The following is a 26,645-nucleotide window of genomic DNA, read 5'->3' as shown; positions in this document are numbered from 1 at the left end:
AAAGGAGTACTTTGCCATGAATTTGGTCAGCCCTGAGAGATTCTGATCTTAGTTGAGTTTTTTAAGTGTCCATGACCAATGTTTAGCTGTTTTGGGTAGCTAGGGTTCTTAAACCTCAACTCCAGTTTGTTAATTAATGGGATCTAAATCGGATGAAACATTGAGTTTCTTCAAAAATGGGTGGTCCAAATTATCAATTTAATAGAAAAACTTAAGCCCATTGACATAATGGATGAACAATAAACCTTACCAAACATCTGTCTCACAGACAGTCCCATGAATTTCCCGTACATAAAAAGAATAAATATTATCATCTTTTCCACCTATTTTTAACAGAAAACTTGATCAGCTTTGAAACCGTTACTGAAAACAGATTTATCTTCTTAAAAACAGCACAACTAATTTTTTTTTATATATATATATATTTAAAAAACAAAATGGAGTGAGGATTTTAATGATTATATGCTACTTGTAGCCAACTAATCATGTATGGCATGGATCCATTTTGAGAATTAATGATGCATGTGCAACCTCGAAGCCACTAGAAAGCCATCACTTATTATCATGCCATGCCTATATTTGAGTTGGCCTCTTGATCAGTTAACAAAAAAAATAAAGAAAGAAAGAAACACTTTGGATGAATTTTTAGTGAAAAATAGTGTTGATAAATTTTTAACAAAAGAAAAATAGTTTTTTAGAAATTTATTTTGAAAATAAATTATTTTAAAAAATTAATTGAAATTTGAAGGAAAAATTATGTTTTCATATATATCTTTCAAAAAAAATCTTAAATTAAGAACTTAAGTTTTGAAAATCTAAATATAATACATTTATCTAAAAATAATTAAGATTTTGTATATTTTTAATTAAATATGCCCCCTTTTAATAATAAAGGTATCCACTTTGATCATTTTAGGTAATATTTTTAATTTTAGAGTACATGAAATTTAAATTATTTTTTAAATATTATTTTGTGATTATTTTTAAATATGCATATGAAATCACATTTTTCCAAATTTAGAATAAAAAAATATTTTAAATTTTTTTATCAGCAAAGTGGTTAGTATTTCATTGAAGAATAATTCGTGAAATTTGCTAATCTCCCTTCACAGCGAAGGCCATGTGCGGAGTAGTAGTTGACATCATGATATATGATACAAGGACAGCTGAAAGGAAAATAAAAGGATGAAAATGAGAAAGCAAGGTGGGTAAGGAGAAGACGCAAAGCTGCGATTCAACGCGCGCGCTAACCGATCTTTCCAGCGAGAGGAAAACGATGGCAAAATGAAGACTGCCCTTCTTAAATAATCTTCATGGGGCCCCGGCAGTTGAACCATCAACCATGCATGTAGCCATTTGTTTTGAGATCCACAGGAACCCTTTTTTTTGACACTTTTTTCAAAATGGGAGATGGGGTACATCATCTCCAACCTTCAAATTCAAACACACCACCACTTATTGGGCTACAGCACAGCTCACTCACGACGCATCAGTGTCAACAGCACGACACCGGCCGCCGCCCATCCATCTACACTGTGAACACTCACACAGCTCACCGACATCGCTATCCGTCTCTATAACACTTCCACATACGCAACTTTACCCCGTGCCCCACGACAACAGCCAGCCTTCCCAGCAACGCATGAATCTCATGAAGCCCAGACCAAGTAGCCATGTTACTTCTTCTCCTTAAAACTCATGCCTCTCTCTCATAGTCATGCGACTCATACCTATGCACCCTCTCCTTAAAAATCCATGGAACTTGGAACTCATGCCTCACCCTCTCCATATCCTCCACTTTAACGTGTCCCAAACACCCAAGTATGGTTGCTGCAGCATTTGCTATGAGATCCGCAGGCTTTGGTGTGATTAGTGTAATTTTTTAGAATACCCTACTGTCGAAAATAATTCTAAAATTAAAATACTTTAATCGGTTTTTGAGGTGAAGTCAAATCGCCATATGAGAATACGACTTCAATATAAAATCTTTTAAGATAAAAAGTAAATTCCTTTTTCACATTAATCTAAAAATTAAATTTGCATTTTTAGAAAATGAATTCATCTTTTGAAAAAAAGGATAAACAAGCAGTTTTATTTTTGTAATTATATTTTTAAAAAAATTAAATCCATCATCCCCACAGTATATATACATATATATATCCGACCCTATTCACGTGTATGTCGATTGGTTGCTACTTGCAGTTGAGCGATATGAACATGACGTAGGCAATGTTAGTGGATGGATGTATTTGTAAGGCTATGTTTAGTATAAAGCATTTAAGGGAAAATAGGATAACAGAAAGTAAATCTAAAGTTAATAAATTAACATATATACACTCATTTTATTTATTTTACTTTTTCTATATAGGCATAAAATAATTTTAAAATATGTAAATTTTAAATGTTTTAGTTGGATTTGGATACTCGATTCAATAGATATGAGAGGAATAATTTTTGAGAGTTAAAACCGTACAATAACTATATATATATATATATATATAAACTCTCTCTCTCTTTGAAAAAATGATAAGTTTTTACAAGAAAAAATTATCTCCTAAATTTCATTCATTTTTTTCTTCTTTGTGAAAAAAAGAAGGTTAAGGCATTTGCTATAAAACAAAATGATTCTCAAATTTTGGTAATTTCATCCATGACTCTGGGATAAAGAATTGATTGGTAAAGTAATCAATCTAAATTTTAGGTATTTTAGAAAGTAATTTGAAATTTTTTTTCGACATTTAATTAATTTTAAACTATGTTTTATTTTCAGAAAATTTAAAGTAAAATGTAAAAGAGAGAAATAAATAAATAAAAATAATAATAAATAAATTCAAAGTCAATTAATTATTTTTCTATACTTCTTGGAATTCATTTCATTTATTTTTCTTATTTATATAAACATTAAATAATTTTATGATGTATAAATTTTTAACTAATTTTAATTATATATTTTTTTTGTAATTTATATAATAAAACCAAATATGAGAAAATCATTTATGAAAACTATGTATATTTTATTTTATTTATTAATTGATTAATTCATTGCTAAAAATGTCAAATATTTTCTAATGGGGTAATTAGGTCCTTTTATTTATTTATTTATTTATTTTTAAATCATAGAAAGACTTTTTCAAGAGTAATTTGAGATCCTCTAGGCTAAAGCAATTTAGAGTTTTATTTTTTATTTTATGTTTAAAAATAATAAAATAAGTAAGAAAAAAATAATTTTTCAAAAGAGTAAATAAATTTATTTTTATAAAAAAAAATAAGTATCTTTCTTAAAAAAAATATAATAATAAGAACAAAAGTGCACAGTGCCATTTATATTTAATTAGTTTTATTAAAAGAATTTTTTATTTAAAATTTGATTTTAATTTAAAAGTTAGAAAATGTTACCTATTATAAAAATAATTTTTTAACTTATATGAAAAGCTATTAAACCATCTATTAACTTATACTATAAGTTATTTTATGCTTGATAAAACTTTATAATATTAATATTTATCCATATCGATTCATGGAGGAAAAAGCTTGTAGAAGAATACAAAAAGATTAAAAAATAAAAATAAAAATGAACAATATATCATTTGAGTGTTTCAGGGTGCACAATATTTTCCATTGAATCAACAGAAGAAATTATTGACAAATACATTTACAAAACTTTTGGAAGAAGGGTTTAATTAGTTTTATTAAAAGAACTTTTGACTTAAAAATTAACTTGAATACATATGTTATTATAAAAGTTATTTATTCTTATATGAAAAACTATTAAGCTATTTATTAACTTGTACCAGAAGTCATTTCTGTCTAGTAAGACCCTATGATACTAATATTTATCCCTTTAAATTAATGGAGGAAAAGGCTTGTACAGGAATATGGAGAGAATAAAACATTAAAATAAGGTACCAAAGGTTTCATTAGATTGGAGTTCTAGTCATATATCTTGGTTTTGATGATGGGCTTTTATTATTAAAATAATTTGACATGAAATTCAATTTTATAAAAATATCAAAGAAAATATTATAAAAAATAAATTTTAAAAAATTAACTAAAAAATATATGACAATTTTAGGCAAAACTTTGACAAATGATAAAAAAATTAAAAATAAAAATAAAAATGGTAATATATACACTCAATTAGATCTTTTTAAGAAAATAGTATGTGTGATATTGTAATTGTTGGAGTTGAGTTTTGGGTGTCCAAATGGGTTAGCCTGATTCGATCTAATAAATGAGAAAATGGGGAGCAATAAATCTAAAAGAATATGCTTTTGAAAAAAGTCCGTTCTATTGTAAAAATCAAGTGGTTTTTATATTTATAGTTCCATTCATAACTTAAAGTAAGAAAATTAGAGAAATTATTAGTGAAACAAGACTGTTAGCCTTAAGAGTTCTCTTAAGCAAGTTTTTATGATAACAAATCGTGGTTAGCTCACTAATGAGTTAAAACCAAGATGAGCTTCGGGCGTTAATTGTAAAATTTAATTGAAAAATCAAGTTAATTATCAAATGATTGAAATAGTGCAAAATCAAGTATGCATGAAGATCTTTTAAGCTTAGGAAGCCTATGTTGGGTGAATACTTTGATGCACTTAAATCATATTTTTTGAATTCGAGTTTTAACCCAAAACCTTATGCAAAAATCTCTCAAACTTGTTTAAGATGTTGTATAAGTGTTAAAAAGAATTGATTTTTTTTTTTTCAAAAAAAATGTTTTTAAGCCAAAATTGTCCAATTGGTGTTATTGGATAAAGAAAACCTTTTACCCATCGAATATTCGAATAAACCCTAATGGTTACTTGCAATGCATTAAATGTCTAATAGCTAATCAATCGATCAAACTGGAGTTTGACCAAAAAAGGTCAGTTGGTGTTTTTTCGGGTGTTTAACATTAGAAACCTATTCATAGAAAGTTTCATTTTATTTATTATGCAAAAAATACTTGCACTAAACTTCTTTCATATTAGTTTTTTACATTCAAAACTTTTTTTTTTTCTTAGCGCATTAAATCTTTCACTTGTATACTCATCTGGTGCATCCTTGATATTCATTATAGTTTCCTTATATTTGTTCATCGATTGAATTATGATTGAGTGATCTTAAAATCTCATTTATTAAGAAAGGTTGAATGTTGAGTTTCATGTTTGAAATAAAACTTAAACGATTGGTTGTAGTGCACATTAGAGTTAATAAATCAAATTGTAAAGACTTGAAAGTTTAGTAGAAATTTCAAATTAATGGAACCTTCATTTAGGAGAAACTTGAAGAAAGTGGACGAAGGCGAAATTAGCCGAACTTTTATAAAATCAATGTTTGCAATCTCTCTACTTTCATTTCTTAATTTCATTGCTTCTTAATTATTCATAAGAAGTAGTTTTCAAAAAAAAAAATTATTTAAAAACAAAAACTCAATTCATCCTTTTTTTGAGAGTTTTTCTCAAACAAATTAGCCTTGTTTCACAAAGATTTTAAACGTTTTAGAAGGTAACCATACACCATATTTTTTATCAATAATATTATCCAACCAAAAAATATACTCTTATTACAAAATGAGTTTACATGATGAGACATAAATATGTTTGAATTTATCTTTATATTATATTCAAAAATTCTACACTACATTTGTGGACCCTCGATTTTGATATTGGTAACCTAAATTATAAATATTTTCAATAAAAATAGGATATTTTCATCTTGCATTAAGTGAAGTATGTCACTTTGTTGGGTAGAGGAATAGAAGAGGTGGGGACTTGGGCTTCTTTTGTTCTTGAAAGGTGGAACAAGTCCTCGAAACGAAAAGTTTGAAATTTTTTGGGAGAATAAAGAATATTGCATTAAATATTTGTTCCCCCCATACACCAATTTGTCTTGGCCAACGTTCATCAGGGCGGAGGTCCCTTTCCAGAGGATTTTCTATTTTAAATATATATATATTAAAAACTTATTATAATATTTTTTTAATTGAAATCATCGCTTCAAAATATCATTTTCTATTATAATCTATTAAATAAAATCATTTTTCAAACATTATTTTATAGGTGTTAAATGGACATAATACTTAATTTAAATTTCTTTTGAGTCATTAGATTTACTTTTATTTAAGGTATTTTATAAACAAGCAATAGTGTGTTTTTTATTTTAGTTAAAAATCTTGATAATATGTAATCTAAATTTATGAAAAACTAATATAACAAATACTAACTTTCAAATCAGTGAGAAAAAGAAGAAAGATGATGAAAATGATAATTAAGAAAAACATACGGGTTATTTGATAAAATTTTAAATTAATGATAACGAAATGAATTTAGTCCAAATTTTATGAGAGATGAATGAAATTAATCGATATTTTTAAATTTTGTTTGGATGCAATAATGTTGTTCTTAATATCGGAGATGGGTTTACCTAAACAATGGTGATCAACTATCGTTAAAGGTTTAACCTATTCTCATTGAATGCCCATTAGTTTTTAAATGGGATGGTTGAAACCCGATTCAAAAATTAACATAAGAATCAAAGGTTATAAGGACATTATGTTAAAAGTCACTTTTAAGTTTAAGGATTTAGGTTTTACCGGGTAACAATTGATTTTCAAATAAGATAACTACTACATGATTCAAGAACTGTTCATATATTTTTTTATTTATATGGAAATATTTCTAAAAAAAAATAAAAATAAAAGTAATATATATATATATATATATATATTTTGCATATAATGCTTCTTGGAAGATGTCTATATTAAAAATGTTTTTTTGAATAATCAATTAGTATCTAAGTATAATGTCTAAAACAAAATTGGGCCACAAATGGACTTGAAAAACCTTCATCGTCCTGGGTTGGACCGATGTCTTGGCCCAACATCTTGGTACCACTTTTATTTTTTATTCAACAATTTAAATTTGATGGGATGGGAAGTCCGGTATATTGGAATTCTCCTACATATCATATCGCCCTTGTATCCGTCCACGGTCCACCTAATATAAAACGACGTCGTTCGTTGGTGGGGTCTCTGGAGTGTGGTTTCCCTCCCTTCTCAGTTTTCTGTTTCAACTGTATCAAGTTCTTTATAGGACTACATGAACCAAATCAAATGAAGTCTCAGCACAACACAACTCTGTGGATATCGAATGATCGTCAAGTTCACATGGGGTATCTTGAACCGCTTTTCCCACATCTCTCGCCCACTGATTCGTCATTTCTCCGACCAAGCTACAGTCACGACAGATCCCATGTTTCCACAACAATCCTACATGGAAATGTCCCAGAAATTTTACGAATCCATGAAAGAATGTGCATCGCTCCGGTCGATTCCCATTGCCCGGAAACTTCATGCCCAGCTCATATTTATGGGGCTGAAGTCTTCAATTTTCTTGCAAAATCATCTATTGAATATGTACTCCAATTGTGGATTGATTAGTGACGCTTATCGGGTTTTTGGTGGCATCATGTTTCCTAATGTTTATAGTTGGAATACGATGATCAGTGGGTTTGCTGATTCGGGTCAGATGAGGGAAGCGGAGAAGTTGTTTGAGAAAATGCCCGAGAGAGACTCCGTTTCTTGGAACTCAATGATGTCGGGTTATTTTCATAATGGGGAACTGGAGGCTACTATAAAGGTTTTTGTTTCGATGGTTCGGGATTGTTGTTGCGTTCCTGACCCGTTTTCTTTCTCCTGTGTGATGAAGGCTTCTGGAAGCCTTGGATACTTGAAATTAGCTTTGCAATTGCATGGTTTTGCAGAGAAATTTGATTTTGGAATAGACACTTGTGTTGAAACTTCAGTTCTTGATATGTACATCAAGTGTGGTGCAATGGATTTCGCTCAGAAAGTGTTTTGTAGGACCCCGAATCCAAGTTTGTTTTGTTGGAATAGTATGATTTATGGTTATTCAAAATATGGCAGCGTTAAAAAGGCTCTTGAGTTGTTTGCTAAAATGCCTGAGCGCGACACTGTTTCTTGGAATACGATGATTTCAATCTTGTCGCAACATGGGTTTGGCGCTGAAACTCTTAATACGTTCCTTGAGATGTGGAACCAAGGTTTTAGACCTAATTCCATGACATATGCTAGTGTTCTTAGTGCGTGCACCAGCATTTATGATCTGGAATGGGGTGCACATCTGCATGCACGGATTGTTCGCATGGAACCATGTCTTGATGTGTATGCAGGGTGCGGTTTGATTGATATGTATGCAAAATGTGGACGCTTGGAATCTGCAAGGCAGGTATTTGATGGCTTAACTGAGCATAATGCAGTCTCTTGGACCTCTTTAATTGGGGGAGTTGCACAGGCTGGGTTTCAAGAAGAAGCTTTGGTATTATTTAATCAAATGAGAGAGGTGCCTGTGGCTTCGGATCAGTTCACTCTTGCAACTGTTCTTGGAGTTTGTTTGAGTCAAAAGGATATTTCTATTGGGGAACAGCTCCATGCACATACGATCACTCGTGGACTGGATTCTTCTGTTCCTGTGGCAAATGCTCTTGTTACAATGTATGCGAAGTGTGGAGATGTTTGGAAAGCAAATCATGCATTTGAGTTGATGCCAATAAGAGATATAATTTCATGGACTGCAATGATTACTGCATTTTCTCAGGCTGGTGATGTTGAAAAAGCCCGAGAATATTTTGATAAAATGCCAGAGCGGAATGTAATATCCTGGAACTCAATGTTAGCCACATATATGCAACGCGGGTACTGGGAAGAGGGTCTCAAAGTATACATCCAGATGCTAAGGGAAGGGGTTAAGACAGATTGGATCACTTTTTCAACTTCAATCAGTGCCTGTGCTGATTTGGCAGTACTCATACTTGGGAATCAAATTTTAGCTCAAGCTGAAAAACTAGGGTTCAGTTCTAATGTTTCAGTTGCAAATAGTGTTGTTACCATGTATTCAAGATGTGGGCAGATTGAAGAAGCACAGAAAATGTTTAGTTCAATTGTTATGAAGAATTTGGTTTCTTGGAATGCAATGATGGCAGGATATGCTCAAAATGGTCAAGGTCGGAAAGTTATCGAGATCTTTGAGAAAATGTTAAATATAGGAAATGTGCCTGATCAGATAAGTTATGTATCTGTTCTTTCAGGTTGTAGCCATTCGGGATTTGTTTCAGAAGGGCAATATTACTTCCTGTCTATGACTAAAGATCATGGCATCTCTCCAATGAGCGAGCATTTTGTATGCATGGTAGATTTACTTGGCCGGGCTGGCCAGTTAGAGCAGGCTAAAAATTTGATCAATCAAATGCCCTTTAAACCGAATGCTGCCATTTGGGGAGCCCTGCTTGCTGCTTGCCGGATCCATGGCAATACAAAATTAGCAGAACTTGCAGTGAAGAATTTGCTTGAGTTGGATGCAGAAGGACCTGGAAGTTATTGTCTTCTAGCCAATATATATTCGGAGTCCGGAAAGATACAAGGTGTTACAAATGTGAGAAAACTGATGAGAGACAAAGGAGTCCGGAAGAATCCTGGTTGTAGCTGGATTGAGGTTGATAATAGGGTACATGTCTTTACTGTAGATGACACAAATCATCCACAAATCAAGGATGTCCATAGAATGTTAGAGGAGATTATAAAGAAGATAGAAGAAATTAAAAACTATGCCAATGTGATGAATTCTGGCAGATCTCATAATTACCATAGTGAGAAGCTTGCTGTGCCACTTCGATTGATTAGTTTGCCTGCTTGATTGACCATCCATGCTATGAAGAATCCTGATTGTTCATGAGGTCACAAAGCTGATTTTCATTGCTAACTGAAGGGAACTTGTACTGTGGGATGCAAACCATTTCAATCATTTAAAGGATGGAACCTGCTCTTATGGAGCTTACCAGTGATCTAAGGTATGCTGAAACTCCATCTATTATTCTCATAGTCAATCTGGATTTAAGTTTCCCATCTATCCATGCGTGATAACTTATTTTTATCCACCATCCAATTTAGTTATGAAAAGGAAAAAAAAAAAAACCTTGTACATTTTATTTGAAGATAAACAAATAAAAGTAATTACAGCTACCGAGAGTCTCAAATGCTGAAACGTTATTAATGCTAAGGGACAAGGGATGCTACTGATTCAATCTAATATTGTAGAACAACTGTGGATTGATGCAATCTGTTTCTCCTTGCTAGTGCCTACACTTTTTTCATAGCCTGGGCAAGATCAAAGACAAACTTACTAGAATTTTACAGAGAAAAATGTGAAGATTCTCTTTACTTAGTGAACTTTATGTCTGGGTTCCTCATTGATTTGAGCCACATGTCTGCCATTACACGTGAGGAAATGCTCCATAATATATCCTGGCTTTTTGAGGGGACATGTTTTCCTTTTTTTCCTGCCTTCCCCAATCCGAATGCCAACAGCCACTGCATTGCTGTCAGCCTCTGCTTCTCGGTATCCCACACATTCCTCTTACCCCCCTTTTTTACTTTCAGACCTCCTATATGCAAACTTCCGACTTTGAATCTCTTGTCTTCATCATATGTTTTTGGCTTTACATCAGCATGTGTTGCATGAATCAACACTATCACTGGGCCCCCAACTGACTCAAATCGCCTTATTGGATCCCGCAGCTGAACAACCACTGTTAGTGTGAGGGTTGTTTGGCTCTCAGAGTCTCCATCAGAAGTATTCAAACTACTATTTTTCATCCATTCCTCAAGTGGAATGGCAGAGGCAAGGGGATGATTTTGATCTTTACCACTGGTTGTGGCTGTTTTTCCAACGAGTGAAGAAACTTCAAACGGGGCATCTTCCTCAGCCATATCTGCCTGAATTTTCAGAGCTTCAACTGCCATAGCCTCAATCTTCTGCATTGAGAATGCTAGAATCTCATCCACTGTCAATGGGTCTTCATTCACATTCCATATTCCTGTTGAGATTCTCTCCCTCCTGCCTGTATTCATTGCAGTTGCCATGGTTTTAACTGCAGCAACGGTACGGGCAGCACTTGAGCTAGCACCTTCTTTGTTCCTTCCGAGGATGATTGCTGAAGCAATGCCTTCAAAAGCTATCTGTTCAGCTGTCTTACCTATAAGTTCATCAAGGGGCATTGAAGATAAAATTTCTGAGCTGAGTTCTTCAAGCCCAGTTGCAGCCATCTTCTGAAATAACTCGAACCCATTCATGGATTTATGAGAGGTAAGGACTAAAGCTTTTGATAACTGCATTGCAAGTTTTGGGGTGTCCTTCCTTGTTACTGCAGTATCTAGAGGATTCATGGCAGCTAAGTAGCCTCCATCCCTGGTCTGAACCACACAGCCCAGGCCCTTTCCAAGATCTGGGAGAAAAACCATGGTATCTGCCTCTGTAGAATCCTCAACTCCTTCCAGCTTTAGAGGTGGGATATCAGATTGATTGAATCTCAATTCACTATCATCTTCAGCCTCTAGCATCTGAAGAAATTCTCTAGTCACTGTTTCTTCGTCTGCATCCAGTCTCGGCACATCTGTTTCTTCCTCTGTTTTGTTGAGTTTTTCTCCCCCCATCATTGATTCAAGAGCTTTTATCTGCTGAGCAATGGAATCAAGCTCAGTTAATCTTGTAAGATGGACCTGATCATGCACAACTTCCTTCACAACCTCACTTGACACAGACCTTTTATCAACATTTTCTTTCATCTCTCCTTCGCCAGCCTCTTCTTTGTCTTGGATCTCAACTCCTTTGTCCACAACATCAAAATCCAGAACGTCTAGATCTTCTATCTTTGATTCAGTTTCTTCTGACTTTTGAATAGAGGGAGAGGTTGAAGGCACTGGAGCAGGTTCATCAAGATTCAAGTCATCAATACCTTGGAGATCTCCAGTTGCTCCTCCCTGTGAAGGAGTCCAAGTTTCTGATCGGCTTGACATCCTTGGACTGGGGATGCTAAAGGATGATTTCGACTGCTTACGGCCAAAAGAGGATGCGAAATTCATAGATTTACCGGACTTCAATCCCTCAGACTGACTATAAATTCCAACCCCCCCATCTTTCTCCATAATCTGAAATCCCAATTTCAGAACAAGTTCTCCTCCTTTTGCTTTCCCTGATAGATTGAAGCTCATGTCCCATTGTCGAACTCGTGTACCTTCAGCGCTTTTCTCTATGGACTCCTGAATAAGGAGACTCAAATCCACCAAACTTCTTCCAAAATCAAGCTCTTGAGCATCAACTGCAAACACATAGATCAAAAATGGTCGTGGCTCAAATTTTTGCTGTTTTCCACTGTCATAACTGCAGTAAACATGACACTTAAGAAACATAGTCTCTTCAAAATCAGCTGCTCCCTGTGAAACTCTTGATGGCATTGTGTGAACTGCGCCTTCCTTGGTTTCCTTCTTCCTAACACAAACTGAAAGCCGGAGTCCGTTCATAGAAGCTGGAAGTCCTTGGACAGTGACAACTTCGACAGAGAACAAACAGCTCAGCTTCTGCATCCCAATGTGCGAAAGGGCTCGAATTGGCTTCCAGTTCCAAATTCCTTTCTTCTCTGCTGAAGCTGCCTTTTCATTCAACTTCGTGATGGGTTGCTGGCTCAAAGGCTTTGGCTGATCCTTCTGCCCATTTCCATCATCGAGCTTTGGCCTAGACCGCCATGGTGAGAGAGACATGCGCCTGGATCGCCCCCTGGTGCTGGATTTCTCCTCATTTTTGGCTTCATCAGCGGATAATATTGGGGGAACTGAGCTTCGAGGGAGAGCAAGGGAGGCAGTTCTTCGAGCAGTGTGGGACTGGTAGAGGGACTGACTGAGCTCTTCCAGTTCTGCTAAGAGCTGGGTGCTGGAATTCCTTGGGTTTGTTTCTTCTGCCATTGTTGACAAAGAAAGAAAGCTAACAAGAGAGCCCTGCAACTGGTGATGATAGTATTGAAGTTATGGTATTGCATTAAGGAAAAGATAAGGTAGTTTAGATGGATGAAAGGTTATGAGGTGGAGAAATTGCCATGAAAGATGAGTCTTCAGAACCAGGAATTTTCTACGGTTGGATTTTGTGATGGATAAGGGAAGAACGATTGTCATCTCTCCCTCTCTCATTCTCCAGAAAGAGACAGGCCTGGAAACACGAGGCAATCCGGTCCCAGAGAATTAATTGTTTGTAGTCATGCGTCCTCCATTACTAGTTTTGTTATTTACTGCTCTGCATTTCAGTTTTTTTATCAGTCCGGTCTAATGGTTGGCCTTACGACAAAAAAATAAGGAAATCTAGGAACAGTTTCGCAACTGTTTTTTAATCAGTTTTCCTATTTTTTTTTTTTTAAAAAAAAACATATTTGAGAATAGATAACTATTTTCTTTCATATAATATCTTTTAATTATTTTTTTAGAATTATTTTAAAAAATAATTATAAAATAAATTATTAAAAATAAAGCACTAAATATAAAAATTATTTTTATATATATTTAAAAATATAAAAAATAGATTAAAAATATTTTAATTTCTTAAATAAACCTTTGTTCTACAAGACAGTTTTAAAACTCGGTTATCAAAGAAGATCCTACCAACCCTAATGCCTGTTTTGAAAAAGTTTTTTAACTTGAAATACCTTGAAATTCAATATTTGTATGAGAATTTGTTTTTTTTTGTTGAAAATATGAAGAATGTCGACCCAAAGAACGAGTTGAAAAAATGATTTTGGGTATGAATTTTTAAATATAATTTTTTTTCCTTGAAAATAATATAGAAGGAATGGTTTTTTAAAAACTATATTAAAAATCGTCATCAAATAAGGTCAGCTTACATTATGTACCTGTTATTATAGTTTCAACAATTATTGTAAATGAAGTGTCATAATTCGCAAAATATAAATGAATAATATGGGACTTCAATTATTATAAGATGGGACAAAAATCCAGCTCAATTTCAGTTTATAGCCATTTGGATAACCCCCATAGTTTGACGTGGAATAGAATGATCCAATGGGGCCAATAATTACCAAACACATTTAAATTATGGACTTATTTATAATGATGAAAATTTATTTTTAAAATTTCTTAAATTTTGGATAGTAAAAAAATTTTAATACTAAAAAAATGGTTTTTTAAAGAGTTTTTACATTTTATATATGAGTTATTTTATTATTATTATTATTATTTTAAAAATATAAACGAAAGCATATTCAAGGGGGGCCTAAATTGATAAATTTTTATACACATTTTTTAATTGTGAGATGAGCTAAGATTATAAATTTTTTATTTTTAAAATTTCTGAAATTTTAAAAAGAGTTTTTAGTGGTAAGTGAATTTCTACTTTTTATAAGAGTTAAGAATTTTAATATTTCGTATAAAAAAATCTATTTTTAAAAATGAAAAATAAAAAATGTATCCAAAACATATGGTATTTTTTTAACTGGCTCTGGTTACACCATATGAACATTTTTATAAGCTTTACTATTTTCATGCTGCCAAACACAACACCACATCTGCATAAGCGAGTCCCCTTGATTATGGGTGGAGCAGGTTGAAAAAGTCCACTGTATCTTCAAAAGCGGATCCACCACAGAATTTTCCAAGCTCTTCCTTGGATGTTATTTCTCGTAGCCGTTTATAAGTAACCTTCTCCGAAAACAACTTTTTATTTTTACAGAGAAACGGCGCGATGTCGAAGAGCGGCGAGCAGTTGAGAAAGAAGACGGAGGAGGAAGAGAGAGCAGAAGAAAAGGCCTCCAAACTCCGGGGCCTGCCAATGGAGAGCAGCCCTTATCTCAAGTATACTGATTTGGAGGATTACAAACGCCAAGGCTACGGCACCGAAGGACACCTGGAACCTAAGCCTAATCAAGGCGGTGGCGGCACCGATGCTCCCACCCTCGCCGGAACTGACCTCTCCAAGGGACCAGCCTCCGTTGTAGACGCGGCCCACCGCGTTGGCATCCCCTGATCAAAACATATGTAATATATTATTAATTTAATTAGTTTCTAAGGTTTATTTTATAACCGGATGAACTAGTATGCGATTTTTAATCTTCAATGAAATTTTATAAATTCTGATTCAACGACTCATATTCATGGTTCAATAACTAAATTAAATGGTTGAAGGAAAAAAAAATTAAAAAAGTGATTAAAATATCTACAAAATGTAAATACAATTAGAGGGGACTCAAGAAATTACTATGAAATATTCAAAATAATTACAAAAATTAGCATTCGAATTTGGAGGAGGTGTATGCATAAAATTGATTAAATTGATCAAACAGGATCAAATTCGCTTGATCAAATCAATTTTTAATAATTTTGATCTTTTAAATAAATTAAAAATCAAAGTATAATAATATAGTTTACAATTTTTCATCAAAGTATATATATTACTACCTTACTATAACAATAGTTAATTTTTTTAATTGAATTACAATGATATAATTGAAATTGGTTTTAATAATGTAATTCAACTTATTATAATAATATTACTTAAATGAGTTTATTACACTTTACCCCTAATTCATACTATATTTTTCATATTTCTCCATTGAGTCAAAAATCGGACAATATACCCTTCATATAAGTACATGTAATATACATTTTTTGAATGATGGTGCTATCTATATTGGACGGTCTTACCCACATAGATCATGTGGAGAGCACAGTTCAATATAGGTAAGACCATTCCTAAAAAAAATGTAAATTGTGTGTAATTATAAGACAAGTCATATCAAATAAAAATAAAATAAAATAAAATCAATTATTGTTATTAAATCAAGCCAAATTAATCAGCTTCTTTTCTAAATTTAATTACTTGGGTTCTTAATATATAAAATTTAGTAAAATAAGTTCAATTTGATTTTAATGTTTAAAACCAAAAAATGGTTAAATTTCAATATCGGATTCATTGAATTAGTTTATTAAATTCATAATTGGGATGAATACTTAAAATTTTTATAAATTGAAAAAGGATGCCCATACTTTCAAGGATATCTCATGTTAGCCTTTATATATTTGCAATAATGTTAACTCTAAACCATACTAAAAATACTGAAATAATAAATAAATATAAAAATCCCAACAGACGGGTTTAAGTTTATACATATCCAATTTGTGTTGCCTATAAAAAGGTTTGTAATAAATTAAATTATATTACTTTAAATTTTTATTCAGAAAACCATCCAAAAATCTATATATAAAAAAAAAAACACCCAAATTTTAGTTTACGATTTTTATTATATTACTTTAAATTTTTATAGTTTACGATTTTTTTTTTCAAATATCGTTATTGTTATTATTATTATTATTTTTGGGTATAAGTATAGAAAGCTTTTAACAAAAACCGAGTCTAAATCAATTGTGGTCTGCTGTGGAAGAAAGAAGTCGAAGAGATAGAGGAGGGTGGGAATGTCGTTGATGAGAGGAGAGCCGTTGGTGTCGAAGCTGGCAACGTTGGCCAAGTTCGTGGTTCTACCAGGAGCCATGGTCGCTGCTATGATCTACTCTCCACAGCAAGACCCTAACAAGAAATCCGATTCCAAGTAGACCTAATTCAAGGTTATTCCCTTCTTCTTCCAATCTTTTATCTCCTTGATCTAGGGTAAGGGTTTGAGTTTTTTATTGCGTTCCAGTCCTTCGGTTGTTTGATTTCCAAACTTCTCTGATTTAATGTTGGATCTAGGGTTTTGTATTCATTTCACTTTCCCCTCCGTTTGGTTGCCGAGGGACCGGAGGATAAGAGACGAGGAAAATAGGGAAGTTATAGTTTCTATGATTTACAATCGAAATGCAACACTTCTAAGATCGATAAGCTTGGCGATCAAATAGCGTGATATCAATTTAAATTCCATTAGGCTGTGCTTGGTTGCGGAGGAATTGATTTGATTTGGAATTCTACTGCTGTAGAATTGGAAACCCTTGCTTTTCCGTTGGATTTTTTTTTTTTTTTTGGATTTTCAGTTTATGAATTTTAAATTTGATTCCAAATCCACTAGTACGCAAAGCAGCTAAAATTATAAATGGTTGGATTGGATTGGATTGGATTTTTGCCTCAATTTCAGATTCCAATGCCCTAATTTCATGGAATCAAAACAGCCTGAATTTCTGATGAAAGAAAAATAAACTCTAATCAGATGCTTTTTCCCTGGAGAAATAAACTCAAACCAGGTTTTGTGTTAAGCTTTTGGAGCCTTAAAGTATTATTAGAATGACTGAGAGATAACATGAACTGGTGATGTTTTAGTTGCCTCTATATTGAAATGTTCATGAAAAGAGAAGGTAGACTGGAGTCTCAGTAAAATTCTTGGTGAAGCCATTTTTTTCACTTATGTAGTTGTTTGATTTCATATGACAGGATATGATCAAAGTCTTTATTTTGATGCTCATTAATTATGGTACCTTCTTATCTGATGATAACTTTTGGGCTTGAGGAGACAGTCTATTGACTTCTTGTCATTTTCAGAGTGATGAGAGATCAGGCTAGAGAATGAAACTGGAATCAGTGAGACTATCTGTGAAATATGTTTCACAAAATCATATGCCTTAGTTCATAATGCACCTTGGTCCAATCTCATCAACCATGTTGCTTCACGTCAACTAGCATATTGTAGCATATTTCCTCGAAAATGATGGGAATTAAACATTATGCTGGTTAAAATGGCTTTTAGCCTCCCTTGCTTTATCTCAATGCTGTTAAATATTATAATTTATTTACATTGTGATTTGAATGATAGATCTCTTCACCCATGAGGAGTCATCCACCCTCCTGGATGCTGCTCCTTAGCAAACCCATTCACTGGATACAATCTTTGCACCATCAGTTTAATCCTAGCTGAAAAAGACAGGTTTGAAAGAAAAAATCAAGTAGTAAGAAAAATGGGGTAGAATAAAGATGTTGTTCCATTTTTAGCAATTCCAGCATGTTGAGATTTAAATCTTACAGGCTTTTGAGGCTGGTCTCAAATGGCATGGGAATGAGTTGGGGAAAGGGGGTTTCCAAGTTTGATTCCATGTAGCAGCCAAAAAGAAAAAGGAAAATTGTTACAAATGGGGTATGCTATATGTATGTTTTGGTTGTGCATGTGCTTCTCTCATTGATTGATATCCATATCTATATATGTATCTATATATATATATATTTGGTTGGATAACATATATCCATGTCAGATAATTACACAAGTTTTTTAGTACACAAGTTCATTTGCTATTCTGAACCAAGATTATGATTGGGTTAGGGTTCTCTACCAAATATTCTTCCTATTGCTATTATCAATATGGGCTCCCGAGATCCGCATTGTGGTTTGGGTTGGTGAAGAATTTCACTTGAACTTCTTCATTAACATTCCTTTGTTACTTTCTCGCAATGTTACATTTTAACTTATTTGAGATTTGAATTTGTGCTACTTGAGGTTTTATATCTTCATGTCTTGATTCTCAAATGGCTGAATTGAAACTGTCACTGACTGGTGGTGTTTCTGTTGGTACAGGGGCTTCTAGACATTTTAGATTTGCATCATTTCCTTGTAGAGCTCTGCTGGATGGGTATTAGAATGTAATAATTCTCACATGTCAGGATCCCATTGGTTCATGTATTACATATACAGGAACATGGAGATTGAGTATTGTTCTTTCCCTTTGAAGGACTTTGGACTGTATAAAACTTAAATAACTTGCGAATGCCTTGAATCACTCATTTTGTTTTGTTGATCGCTAGAGTTTGTTTGCAATGCACAATGAAATGTGTGAGAAGTTTGGATATGATTACCTGCAGCCACAAAATTGCAACCAAAAACTACTATTTTGGTGGTTGGATCATCTTTGACACATGAGTAATGCTTATAAATAATATTGAGAACAGGCTTTAATAGGATTATAAGACACTTATTGCAGGGGTAATCTCATAGATAATGGATTAAATCAAAGTCTGTCAAGGAAGTGTATCGTTGACACCTCAGCGCCTCGATATGGTATAACAAGTGATTTTATCTTGGACCTCCCCTGAATTATTTGAAAAGATGTTAGTCAGGGTCGATTTGGGCTACATGGAGCTTATGCAGCTGAGAGTATGAGACGATGCTCTTCCCAATAAAGAGTTGGTGTTGTGTTGGGTGTTATTTCACCATTAAGAGTTGAAGGCTTATTAGATTCTTGCTTTATCACGAGAAGAGAAGGTTTTGTTGGATGTGGTGAGGGTGAGCAATGAATGTTGGCAAGGACGCATCATTGTAGGAGAAAAGCAGATCATCAGAGCAGCATTTTCCGCATCTTCTTAGTATAAGTAAATGGGAGCAATCGAGGAAGGCCGAGTCCACTTCTCAAGAGGCCAGATGTCTGAGAGGGACCTCTGCTAAGGCTTTCGGGTTGCACGAAACGAACCAGTGTCAGCCCACAAGACCGTTTTTCTTGTAGTAACGTTGGCCTCTGCCTCTGGCTTTTTTGAGGTAACAGCAAAAGCCAGGTGGGTACTGGGTAGGGGTTAGAGCGAGGGCTGGGCCTACTCTGAAGAGCCCAAAAAAAGGAGTGGGGGGATTTATTTGATTTGAGGTTGAGGAGGACTTCATCCTTTGGGGACAGTGGATTGAAGAATCCAAACCCTGATTATGATGTCTCCATGTCGTACATATTTTGTCATTACTCGGTGGTGACATGATTAGCCCCAGAATCTCCATACTCCCATCCATCCATTCAAATCATCATATGTATCCATACATGCATGCCTGTTCTCCAACTCTTTACGAGTTACGACAAATTTTTGCTACTTGGGTACTATTTGAGGATGATTGATCTTCATGCATGAGCATGAATGCATGTATTATTACACAGTTACCTACACAGAGCCTAGAGAGATGAGGGGAAGAGGGGTTGTCAGATGGACGTAGGGTAGGCCAGAGAGCACTGAGCATGCATGCAGGAGAGGAGGGCCCATTCTCATCATCAATCATAAATAAAGGTGACGTAAAAATTATGAAACACATCCTATCCCATCCATGGCGTCACATCAAACAGGAGCCGTCCGCTACCCCAACCGACCACCAGCACCACCACTCCTCCTTCATTAACTTTACACCACCGGTCCCTTGGAATATCCAACCCCACAGAAAGGGAGCCAAACAATATCCCTCCTCCAAACCAAAAACCGAAAAGAAAAACACAATCTAAAGGGAAAGAGGAAAAATCTCTCCTCAATCGTGCACTGCAGAAAATCTTAAATACTACACGGCTACATAGATACGTGCATGGATGGACTCATGGGATGGGACTCCCCCCACATTTACAGCAACAGTACATACACCATAAGATTCTATATATGGTATGTATATTAGACTACAGATATAGATATCTCTATCCATATATATATATATAATTTGCAAACATCTCAAGGATCCAATGGCCAAGATTCTCCTCCGGGGACTCTGATGGGAAAATCTACCATCATCTGAAAGCCGGCCCTGTTGAAAGCAATTGAAGTGGACATCTCATGAACAGTTTCTGCAGCAGAAGCAACAGCAGCGGAAGTAGCAGCAGCAGAAGCACCACCACCACCACCACCACCACCAGTAGCAGTTGCTGCTGTGAACCCCAATACACCACCGCTACAATAATCCATCTCAAAAAACAAGGGATTTTGATGCAGGTTCGAGTTCATCCTGTCCACCCAGTGCATGTTAGCATCAGGTAGTTGGAAATGGGAAAAGTTGGCCTCTGTCTTGCACTGTTTCGGAATAGTGGTCTGTTCCTTCAAACTGCATTCCTGATGTGAGAGGAGGGACTTGAAGAGGATGGATGTTGATGGGTTGTTGTTGCCGGTGGTGCTATTAATGTTGTTCGTGTTTGGGATGTTGGTGGTGGGAGTTGTTGAAAAGGAGCAGCTCTGGAACCCACTATTTATTGGAAACGCCAAAGGAGACTGGGACAAAACTGGGTTTATCAGGGCCTTCAGCTCATTGCTTTCTTGGTCATGGTGGTGATGAACCAGAAAAGAGCTTGAGATACCACCTTGCATTGTGGGGTGAGATTGACTCTCCAACAGTGTTGTTTGGCTTTCCAGCAACGCAGGCAACGAACTAGTGGCTACTGCTGCTGCTGCTGAACTCCCCAGCAGATACGCCTGCCCTTGGAACATCGGGTTCTTCTTCTCCCCAGTTTTGTGAAATATTCTGCAAATCACCCATTCCTCCTACAACACAAGGGAAAAAAACCCAGCTCTAAAAACAGAAAAAAAATCCATACGATTTCATTAAATAGTTTCTGAATCTTTCAACTTTGTCGTTCTTAATGATAAAAAAAACTGACTGCATGCTCATTTACGTGCACTGCGTACATGTTGTCATGCAACAGTTTATTAAATTGAAATTGAACACACAATCGATTGTCTTTAAAGACTCAAAAGAAAAGGCACTCATAATTGAGATGACTGATCTCTACACAAAAAGCAAACTGTAATTCAAAAACCCAACAAATGAACTGAAAACTGGGTAGTCGGCAGAAACAGTATTCAATCTTCACTCTTTTATATATATATATTTACTTATTTATCTTTTATTTTGTTTGAAAGATATACATAAAGTAAAGTCAACTCAAAAACGACAAAACGAAAGTGGGTTGCAGGCTATTAACTTGATTCCCACGGCGGAGGGAGGTGGAGGTGGAGGTGGCGGTGGTGGCGGAGGGAGGCGTTACCTTGCACGTGTGGCGGTAGGAGAAGTCACCGTCGAGGCGGTACTCGTGCATAACCCACTTGGTTTTCTCGCCTCTGGGTGCTCTTCCCTTGTAGAAAACTAGGGTTTTCTTCATCCCAAGTAAGGCTCCGCTTGAGGCGCTGTGCACTTCTCTATCTTTTCCTGTTGCTTTCCAATACCCAGCTCCAGTTGCCCTGTTTGTTCTCAACCCTGTTGGGTACTTTCTGTCCCTTAAACTGAAGAAATACCACTCTCTTTCTCCCATCTTTGCTACATCTGCAACCACAATTCCACCCATCACGAGCATTAATGTTAATATGTAGTTTCTGCTACACCCAACTGTTGTTTTTCTTTCCTCTTTCCCTCACAAATTCTAAACTGTGCGGCATTGACAGGGACATGTATCTATTTATAGGGTTATAGCTAAGTATTGACGGATTGGCAAGTAAAAACCTACAATAACGACTGGCAACCTTATATTTATTTGGATATATATGCATTTACATAGATGACCAAAAGGTTAATTAATTCATTAACCCATGAGATCTCATAATCTATGAAGACTCATTAGACAGCTAAAAAAGAGAGAAAATAGCCATTTGATGTTGTTTCTGAGAGTTCCTGTCCCCCCACCCACATAGCCAAGATCACAAGGAGAAGTAAAGATTATATAGTTGTCTTTTATGTTGACCAAAAGATCATATAAACCAACAACATTAGTTGATTTTGAATTAAAGAAAAAAAAAAAGAGACGAGCAGAAAGGTTTGCAGGTAGGGTGAGAGTGAGTGAGAGTGAGAGAGTATGCAAGAGAAAGCCCCATCAGGCCATCAAAACCTAAGAGGAAAAGAGAAAGAAAAAGAAGATAAAAAGAAAGGGGAATATTCTCATATATTTGTCTCTCCCCATTTTCATCTTGTCTCAATGTCGACATGAAACAAACTCTAGGCATACCTGGAAGCTCCCAAGGCTCGCATCTGTTGAGGTCAACCTCAGCAATCTCCACACCACAGAAACTCCCATTAAACACCTTCGAAGCCAGATAAAAGGTTATCAGTTCTTCATCAGTGGGGTGGAACCTAAACCCAGGAGGCAAACCTTGCTCATTTATGTCCTCTCTGCTCAGCTCACACAGAACTTCCTCCATAGCCAACATCTTCAGATTGTAAGTGAATGAGTGAATGAATGAAGGAATGAAGTAAGTGGGTTCTGGCTTGAGATGTCTAAATGCAATTTATATATATATATCTATAACGAGGGTGAAGCACTGAAACCGAAGGAGAAGGAAAGCTATAATGAGAAGGGATGTAGATTTGGGATCATAAAGGCTAAAGCTATTGAAGGGGCCTACACAAGTGCACCTGAGAGAGGTTCCCAAATAGGATAAAATGGGAAAGAGGGGTCGTAGAAATTCAAGATATTTGTTGGATTAAGGTGAAACTTGGGGTGGGGGTGGGGGTGGGGGTTGTCTGAAGATTGAGAGAGAGAGAGAGAGAGATGTAGTAAATGCGAAGTTGGTTGCAGAGATTTATGCGTGCGTGTGTGAGCATGTTGAGATGAGTCAGGTTTTCAGAGAGATAACACGAGGGTAGCCCTTCAGAGCAGTGAGATCATCATCACCTAATTCTTTTTCTTTTTCCTTTTCTTTGTTTTTTAAAAAAATATTATTTTAGTTTAATTGTAGTACAACAAGATCGATTCTCATATCCAATTGCTTATTCCTCAACATTCCATTAATGTGAAACATTTTATGTTTTTCTACACCCCCCACACTCTCTTTCTTATTAAAATAATCATTTTTAAAATTTTTTATCATCTAAAAAATTATTTTCTATTTGAAATCTATTTAAAAATTATGTCAAAAACATTTTTATAACATTATTGTCATCTCAATTTTTTTAAAATTCCAAAAAATATATATATTTATATAATTTTCCTGTTAAGACCATTTATTTCACATGTGGGTGTTACTGGCTGTCACAAGTCACAACAGATTGTCAATTCCATCACCATTGCCAGTATTAATGAAAGGTTCTAAAAAGGCCAGATGAACATTCTAACCACAAAAATAATAATAAAAAATTAAAAGATAAAAACATTAATTGAAAAAGGAAAATAAAATAGAGAGAGAAAAAAAAAAAAAGAATTGAATGTTGTTGTACCAAAAAGGTGGCTGGTCCCAACATCAGGTTTGATTGGTTGCTTCAACCACTCTGTCTGAACTAAAAATAAAGTTCTCTAAGAAGCAAAATATTAAAATGATCAGAAAAAGTTGATATGAAATCAAGATATCTATTCCTTTGGTCCCAAATCAGGTGAATTTCTAACTCCTTTCCCACATATACACACTATTCCCATTAGGGTTTCTACTGTAACTGCTTTTTAGTACCATAAAAGTCTTTTTAAATTTTATCCTATAATATTTCATCAATTTAAATTTTATTTCTTACATGATGTTTTTTTATATTTAATTTTAAATAAAAACTTATTATTTAGTAGTGTTAAATATTAGATTATTTGTTTTTATAGTATTTTATTTATATTAAGTATTAAAAAGTAAAAAAAAAATTAATATGTTATTTTTTCTATTTAGTAAAAAATTTATAATAAATCATAAAAAAATAAAAAAATAAACAATCTAAATTCTGAAAAATAAATTACTTTCAATAAAAAGCTAAAATAAAAAAATATCACATTAAATTTTGTTCATCCAATAAGTGACATTACTTTTTTCTTCGAATTATCAACACCTGTTTTCATATTATTATGAAATCATAATTAAAAAATATCATATAAAAAGGTGTATACCGAAATTATATATATGTGTTAATCATATTATTAGTCACATTTTTCACATCTAACCCAAATTACATTATTATTGTTATTTTATAATTTAATCTGTTTATATATTTTTATTGGACAATTCGGATTTAACTACACATAAATATTTTTTTTGTATTTTTTCTATATATTAAATATTATTAATATGCAACATAAAGAATATAATTAAAGATGGGAGGGTCCAATAATCAATTAATCGCCACTTTTATTTGGCTTTAGCCGTATGCTTAGCCTGCACCCTATCTTCATTAAATGCATACGATAACGCCCCTGTGAAGAGTACCTCCGCCTTTAGGCCACTAGGACCGTTGATTGGCCTCGAGATCCGCTTCGCCACCACAAATCCCATAATCCAGTGGGCATGAATTAGTTACCACTCACAAGGACGTACTCCTCTGGATCGCCACCTAGCAATTATATTTGTGGCTCCTGCTGTCTGACCACTGTCCACCCCTGCTCTCATCATACACATTAATCACAGCCGTCCATTCCTATGGGTCTAAAGTATAACAATTGGGCTTCTTTCAGGCCCAATAATTACTGCCCCTTATTATTTGATTTTTCTAAATCCTCGTTACACAATCATTTTATTTCCACTTGCATTCTTAAATCTTAGTATAATTTATTTATACTCTCATCGGACGATCTAGATTTCACCGCATCAAATAAGTTGATTGATTTCAAATAAATAAACTTTTATTTTTATCCAATTTCCAAAAAAAGTATTAAAATATTGTAACAAGAAATAAAATAATAATTTTAATTTTATATTTAAAAAAATTATTTATTTTAAATAAGGGTGATATTTTATGAAATTTGAAAACAAATGAACATACAAATAAAATTAATTATAAAAATGAGATAAAAAGCTAAAAAAAAAGAAGGGAAAAACTAGAATTAAAGGGAAGTAGGAGGGCATGGGTGAAAACCATAAAGAAGAGGGGGTGGATGCAGGAATCGAGGAGAGAGACGTGTGATGAAGCAAAGTCAGAAATTGCATTATTCATGAATCCCAAAAGCTTCAAATTTCTCTCTCACCCTTTTTTTCTTTCTCTTCTGTTTCTCATAAATTCTTAATAAATATTTTTAGGGTTTTGGATTTCAATCATAGAGAGGTGGATTGCGAATCTATGCGTCCAAACGCCTCCTTTTAATCCGTACCCTAACATTAAATATCGGAATTTGCCGCAATCCATCTGCACTTCACCCTCCTTCTCAAACCCAACGCTCACTCTCTCTCCTCTTCTTTTGCTATTTCCATTTTATTTATTTATTACTTTAATACTCATAATTTGGTTGAATTATTCAAGGGCCATGAAAATTATAGCTTAATAAACCCGATCGATTATCATTAGTTTAAACTTTCATGAAAGATATTTTCGTGTCATTCTTATTATTGATTTAAAATAATGGATATATTAGATGAAATTATTAAGTATATTTAACCAAAATTCATGAAAAGTGAGTAAAATTTACTTAAATTATTATTTTTAATAATTGTATGGGTTAAATTACAAAAAAATAATTTTTTTTAAGAATTTGATTTTCTATAATAAATTTTAAATATTTTTAATTATTTTTTAAATGTTTCAAATAAAAAAAAATTGGTGGGTTGTTGTTATGGATTAAGATTAATTGTATGGATTGAATTATTTGATGGAAAGAGGAGAGATTAGGAGGTTTTTTTTTTTTTTCATGGTATTGAAAATAATTGATCTGACAACTTCACTTGAAAGAAACGTATATTCCTTGGGTACATTATTGAGTATTGACATGAAAATTTTTAATTTCATACAAATATAAATACAGTTTAATAGGAAAAAAATCGCAGAATGGGTTAAATTTTTTTTTTTTTTAAAAAAAAAGAAAAAGTCGGTGGGGAATAAATAAGAAAGGGAAAAGGACAAAAAAATCCAAATAATGATACGCACACGGGGGAGGACTGGACTGGTACTGGAAGTAGGAGAGTAGACAGCTGGAACGCGCTCAAGCATTCTCCTGTGAGCCCCACCCTACTACTTAGGTTTAGCCTGCTTTCCCCCCTCCCCAGTCCCCCCCACTCTGCCTTTTTGTCCTTACTCTTGCTCACTTCTTAGTTCTTCCCAACATTATTTTTTTAATTTTGAAAAATAAATTAATTTGTAAAATGTGGCTACGGTGCCTCTTCACATTGTAAAAGTAAACGTACGGAAAACTTTAGACTGTTGGACATAGGATTAGATGTAAGTGACGAGAT

The 26,645-nt window shown here is 34.1% G+C and overlaps 4 protein-coding genes and 1 long non-coding RNA gene across 5 annotated transcripts; 3 read left to right on the top strand and 2 right to left on the bottom strand.

Annotated features, from left to right (window-relative positions):
• Positions 1-6,927: 6,927 nt before the first annotated feature.
• On the top strand, positions 6,928-13,137 carry LOC100249582 (pentatricopeptide repeat-containing protein At2g13600). The gene has a single exon (XM_019216485.2). It carries the CDS (start codon positions 7,128-7,130, stop codon positions 9,687-9,689), a length of 2,562 nt encoding a protein of 853 aa, XP_019072030.1. The 5' UTR covers positions 6,928-7,127; the 3' UTR covers positions 9,690-13,137.
• LOC100244427 (protein PLASTID MOVEMENT IMPAIRED 1) lies at positions 9,958-13,204 on the bottom strand. Its single transcript, XM_002273091.5, has one exon. The coding sequence runs from the start codon at positions 12,788-12,790 to the stop codon at positions 10,211-10,213; it is 2,580 nt and encodes an 859-aa protein (XP_002273127.1). The 5' UTR covers positions 12,791-13,204; the 3' UTR covers positions 9,958-10,210.
• Positions 13,205-14,353: 1,149 nt separating this feature from the next.
• LOC104882448 (uncharacterized) lies at positions 14,354-14,970 on the top strand. Its single transcript, XM_010665695.3, has one exon. The coding sequence runs from the start codon at positions 14,574-14,576 to the stop codon at positions 14,853-14,855; it is 282 nt and encodes a 93-aa protein (XP_010663997.1). The 5' UTR covers positions 14,354-14,573; the 3' UTR covers positions 14,856-14,970.
• Positions 14,971-15,977: 1,007 nt separating this feature from the next.
• Positions 15,978-18,604, top strand: LOC100852473 (uncharacterized). The gene is made up of 2 exons (XR_139871.4): positions 15,978-16,450; positions 18,379-18,604. It is a non-coding gene; the product is annotated as an uncharacterized LOC100852473 (long non-coding RNA).
• A 1,443-nt stretch (positions 18,605-20,047) lies between these two features.
• On the bottom strand, positions 20,048-22,974 carry LOC100256459 (protein CUP-SHAPED COTYLEDON 3). Its single transcript, XM_010665696.3, has 3 exons — positions 22,523-22,974; positions 21,572-21,846; positions 20,048-21,068 (listed from the first exon to the last, which is right to left on the bottom strand). Exons 1-3 carry the CDS (start codon positions 22,722-22,724, stop codon positions 20,268-20,270), a joined length of 1,278 nt encoding a protein of 425 aa, XP_010663998.1. The 5' UTR covers positions 22,725-22,974; the 3' UTR covers positions 20,048-20,267.
• Between the last annotated feature and the right edge of the window lie 3,671 nt (positions 22,975-26,645).

Source organism: Vitis vinifera, chromosome 18 (assembly GCF_030704535.1).
Source record: "Vitis vinifera cultivar Pinot Noir 40024 chromosome 18, ASM3070453v1".
Classification (NCBI taxonomy): Eukaryota; Viridiplantae; Streptophyta; class Magnoliopsida; order Vitales; family Vitaceae; genus Vitis; species Vitis vinifera.
The sequence above is the reverse complement of the archived record's forward strand: the minus strand, read 5'-3'. Positions and strand labels throughout refer to the sequence as shown.

What these genes read in the sequence shown, in the direction of transcription:
- LOC104882448 (XM_010665695.3), top strand. Translation starts at nt 14,574, where the DNA reads ATGTCGAAGAGCGGCGAGCAGTTGAGAAAGAAGACGGAGGAGGAAGAG.
- LOC100256459 (XM_010665696.3), bottom strand. Translation starts at nt 22,724, where the DNA reads ATGTTGGCTATGGAGGAAGTTCTGTGTGAGCTGAGCAGAGAGGACATA. An exon ending in CGAGCCTTGGGAGCTTCCAG is followed by an intron (nt 21,847 to 22,522) that starts GTATGCCTAGAG and finishes TTGTGGTTGCAG; the next exon opens with ATGTAGCAAAGATGGGAGAA. An exon ending in CCTACCGCCACACGTGCAAG is followed by an intron (nt 21,069 to 21,571) that starts GTAACGCCTCCC and finishes CTTGTGTTGTAG; the next exon opens with GAGGAATGGGTGATTTGCAG.
- LOC100244427 (XM_002273091.5), bottom strand. Translation starts at nt 12,790, where the DNA reads ATGGCAGAAGAAACAAACCCAAGGAATTCCAGCACCCAGCTCTTAGCA.
- LOC100249582 (XM_019216485.2), top strand. Translation starts at nt 7,128, where the DNA reads ATGATCGTCAAGTTCACATGGGGTATCTTGAACCGCTTTTCCCACATC.